Source organism: Hakea prostrata, unplaced genomic scaffold (assembly GCF_041222555.1).
Source record: "Hakea prostrata isolate BN-2017 unplaced genomic scaffold, UWA_Hpros_2 contig_127, whole genome shotgun sequence".
NCBI lineage: Eukaryota > Viridiplantae > Streptophyta > Magnoliopsida > Proteales > Proteaceae > Hakea > Hakea prostrata.
This window is the reverse complement of record NW_028291246.1, coordinates 114381-118887: the sequence shown is the minus strand read 5'-3', so window position 1 is coordinate 118887 and position 4507 is coordinate 114381. Positions and strand designations below refer to the sequence as shown.

The 4507-nt window shown below is 44.7% G+C and overlaps 1 protein-coding gene across 1 annotated transcript; it reads left to right on the top strand.

Moving 5' to 3' along the window:
- Positions 1 to 1322: 1322 nt before the first annotated feature.
- Positions 1323 to 2219, top strand: LOC148998813 (uncharacterized). The gene has a single exon (XM_089141701.1). The coding sequence runs from the start codon at positions 1323 to 1325 to the stop codon at positions 2217 to 2219; it is 897 nt and encodes a 298-aa protein (XP_088997827.1).
- The last annotated feature ends 2288 nt before the right edge of the window (positions 2220 to 4507 follow it).

Below are 4507 nucleotides of genomic sequence, written 5' to 3'. Positions count from 1 at the left end.
CCAAGCCATTATGGCGGATATGGACGAATTAAGAAAGGGTATGCTCGTGATGCAGGGAGTGCTACGTAACTTGGTCCACCAAATCGGAGTCGAACAAGGGCCAAGACATAATACCCAATCGGGAAGGCTGATGAAAGCTTTCAAGACGGCACGAGGATCCCGAGGAGCGAGGTGTATCTCGAGGTTAAAAAATAATGCGGGAACAAAAGGAAGCTCATCCCGATCGAAGCAAACGCCAAACTACTCCCAACAGAACGAGAATCAGTGCCTTGGATCATCTTTCGATACCACCTAAGACAGGGTCTTTACCCCAAAGGAGTCGACGGGAAGAGATCGAAGATAAGGAGGACCAGGGAGAAAGTCAACCTCAGCCGTCACGGTCGAGAGTATCAACGTCCCGGGCACATCCCCGAAGAAAAGAAGCACCTACCCACCATCGAGGTAAAGAGCATGCAGAATCTGATGAAGACGGAGTACGGCAGAATCGGCTTCGAAGGTGGGTAGCAGAGGTCGAGCAAAAACTGGAGGATCGAGATCATGATGAGGATCTAGACGTGGTTGACCGAGAACCTTTTTCAGATGAGATCATAAACATGCCTCTTCCTAGAAACTTCATCATGCCTACATTCATCCCATTCGAGGGGAAGACGAGTCCTAAAGAGCATATAAGTTACTTTAAGTCAGTAATGACTGTACTGGGTCGGGAGGACGAATTGCTCTGCAGAACGTTCCCGGCTTCACTCAAAGGACCAGCCATTAAATGGTTCAGTAGCCTACAACCGGGATCCATTAATAATTTCCGGGAGCTAGCTCAGAAATTCATAGCTCGATTCCGAAGCGCAATCGGGAGTAAGAAGACATTTGATAGCCTTTTTGGCATACGGAATGGTAGAAATGAATCTATTCGGGATTACTTGAAGCGATTTGACGAAGTTGCCATCGAGATCGAGGAGCTTGATGATCAAGTTGCGTATAGTGCACTTTGGAGCGGCATCACACACCAAAGACTTCTGGAAGTCTTGCTAACAGACAAACCCAAAACGTATGGGACACTGTTACGCAAGTGCAAGAAGCAAGCCAACGTTTATGAGGTAATAAATGCTTGGGTAAAAGCTGATCGGGAAAGAAGATCAGATCGGGATGTTGATAAGAGTTCCCCGAGTGAAAGAAATCAGGGATCAAAAAGCAAGTGGAAGCGTGACCAAGGGAGAGTGAGTTATACTCCTCTTAATACAAAGCCATCGAAGATCCTGATGAACATTTGGGACAAGAGTTCTTTAAAGTGGCCTGGGAAGCTACGCTCACTACCGGAAGATTAGGATATGACAAAATATTGTCGATTCCACAAAGACTATGGCCACCACACAGATGGTTGTCAAATCCTGAAATCTGAGATAGAGAAGCTAATCCAGCAAGGTAAACTTGGCCAATATGTGAGGGAATCGGGAAAGTCCCGTACCTACTCACCAGAACCAAAAAAGAGAGCCCGATCACCTAGCCCGAAAGAAACCGTCAAAAAAGCAGACAAGGGAAAGGAGAAAATGGATCGGGAAGAAACACCTGTGTACATGATTATGGGAGGACCAACTGTGGAATCAATCAGGAAGGCGAAGCAAAAGGCCCGGTTCGTGGGGGCTGTTCACTTGCCTAAAAAGAGGCAAAATTCAGCATGCCCGGAACCCATAACTTTTACAGATGCAGATTTGGATGGAGTTATAGCACCTCATGATGATGCGATAATCATCAAGGTTAAAATAGCCAACCGGGAGGTTCACCGAGTATTGGTTGACTCGAGCTCATCCGTTGACCTAATCTCATACGAAGCCTTCAAAAGATTAAAATTGGCTGATGATTTGCTAACCCCTTCATCAACTCCATTATATGGTTTTGCAGGATCCTCTACAGTGGCTGAAGGAACGATCCATTTGGATCTCAAGATCGGGAAGTCACCCCAAGACACGCTGGTTCGAGTTATTTTCATGGTCGTAAAGGAATTATCGGCATATAATGTGATCCTAGGACGACCGACACTCAATGCGCTTGAGGCAGTCGTATCCCCTAGGCACATGAAACTAAAGTTCCCGACTGAGGCTGGAGTGGGGGAATGCTGTTCAGATCAATCAGCGTCCCGCCAATGCTACACCAATTACTTGAAGGAGCGTAGGCCAGAAAGTTCGGGAACTGCTCTGAATGTTGAAATCCTAGATGATCGGGACTAAGAGAACATGCAGCGAGCGGAGCTCGTAGAAAAACTAGAAAGGATACAACTCAGTCAATACCTTCCCGACAGAGGGACGTTCATCGGCTCAGAGCAACCAGAAAACTTCAAGAAAGAACTTACTCAGTTCTTATGTGATAATGCAGATATCTTTGCATGGTCGGCAAGTGACATGCCCGGGATAGACAGGCGGGTAACAGAGCATACTGGATAAAGAAGGGTGCTACCCCGGTCATACAAAGGCGAAGGAACTTTGCGATAGAAAAGCATGAAGCAATCAGGGTTGAGGTGGAGAAATTGGAAAAGTCAGGTTTCATAGAACCAATTGAATGGCCAACCTGGTTGGCCAATGTAGTGATGGTCAAAAAGGCGAACAGGAAATGGAGAATGTGTACCAACTACACAGACTTAAACAAAGCCTGCCCAAAAGACTGTTATCCCCTCCCGAGGATTGATCTTCTGATCGATGCTACTACTGGGCATGAAGTCCTTAGCTTCATGGACTCTTATTCAGGGTATAACCAGATCTTAATGAGTCGGGAAGACGAGAAACACACCTCGTTCATGACAGATCGGGAGAGTTACTACTATCAAGTGATGCCCTTTGGTTTGAAAAATGCAGGGGCCACTTATCAAAGAGCTGTCAAAAAAATTTTCCAACGGCAGATCGGGAAGAACATGGAAGTTTACGTCGATGACATGCTCGTAAAGAGCTTGGTTCGGGCAAGGCATTTAGCAGACCTAGAAGAAACATTTGATGTACTTAGAACATACCAAATGCGCCTGAACCCTGGAAAATGTGCCTTTGGAGTTTCTTCGGGAAAGTTCCTCGGGTTCATGGTTTCTCAGAGAGGAATAGAGGCCAACCCGGAAAAGATCCATGCACTGATCGAGATGGCACCACCCGTCACAATAAAGGAAATCCAATGTTTGACCGGGAGGGTAGCCGCATTAAACAGGTTTATTTCTCGGGCCGGAGAAAAGTGCAATTCCTTTTTCAAGGTGTTGAAAACCACATCCAGTTTGAGAGCAATCACTTGCGTCGCTCGGGATGACACCTGTCTTGGCACGACCCAAAACCGGGGAAACCTTGGCAGTTTACCTTGCGATTTCACTAACGGCAGTCAGTGCTGTATTGGTGAAAGAGGAAACGAACCAGAACCTGGTCTATTATGTGAGTCACGTACTCATAGATGCGGAGACACGGTACCCAGACATGGATAAGCAGGCATTAGCTGTAAAACCCAGCCCTAACCTTGACCCGGAAACCTTGTTATTTGTAGGTCCGATGACCCGAAGTAAAGTAAGAAGTCAGCTTTGGGCCATCCCAGTAGAGGACTTGGTGTCTGGCTTTGAATCCATGAAAGTTGATGATGAGGTTCTATTTATGGAAACTGAATCCTGATGAAGATCTAATTAGTTGATGGACTTGGAGTGCTCTCTATCTTGGTTTGAAGGCATTTCTACCTATTAGGTAAGTCACTTGACTTGTGTGCAAAACCCCTTTAGGATTGGATTTGATCTGGACCTTCAATTCCCTGTTTTGGTCTTCTTTGTCGACATTGGTCGACTGATTGGTCGACTGAACCAGTCGACCAATCCACTCGACCAATGAGTGCTGTCTTTGGCAATTAGGTTGTTCTTGCTCTATTTAAGTCCAATCTCGAGTCCACTTCGTATTTTCTGCCTCCAAACCCTCTGGAAACGAACAAAAGACCTCTGCAAGTCATCTCTCTTGCATCCTTGGTGTTTTCTTGACGGATCTTCGTCGAAACTCTTCTTTTTGCATCAAAAGGTATGTCTACTCTCTCTTCTTCTCCTCCATCTTTGTTTTTTCTTTCCTTTTTGAGTTGAGACAGTAGAAGAGATGCTGCATTCTCTGTTGCAAACATCTCTGAACATGTTCTCATGATCATCCTAAGGATTTGAGGCTAGAACAATGATCTTAACCATGATCATTGCAAGCTTTTGAAGGAATCATGATCAAACCATGATTTAATCTCTGTTAAACTTCTAATCTGAATTCTGATCTCTTTGGATCTTCTATGTTGATCATGTTAGTAGTTAATTACTGTGTTTTCTTTCCATGATCCATAATCTATAGATTTCTAGTTGTTCTCTTCTACCATACTATGTGTTCTTCATGATGCATGATAGTTACATATATGGTAGGTTTTATTTCCTTATTTAGATTTATGCTTCTAAGCCTTATTCCATGAAGATCTATGTATGTTTTCATGTTTTCATTACCGAAAGCAATGATCCATCCTCCTATTGTTCTTATCTTTG

Excerpts from the sequence above, each read along its gene's own strand:
- LOC148998813 (XM_089141701.1), top strand. The coding sequence starts at position 1,323 with ATGACAAAATATTGTCGATTCCACAAAGACTATGGCCACCACACAGAT.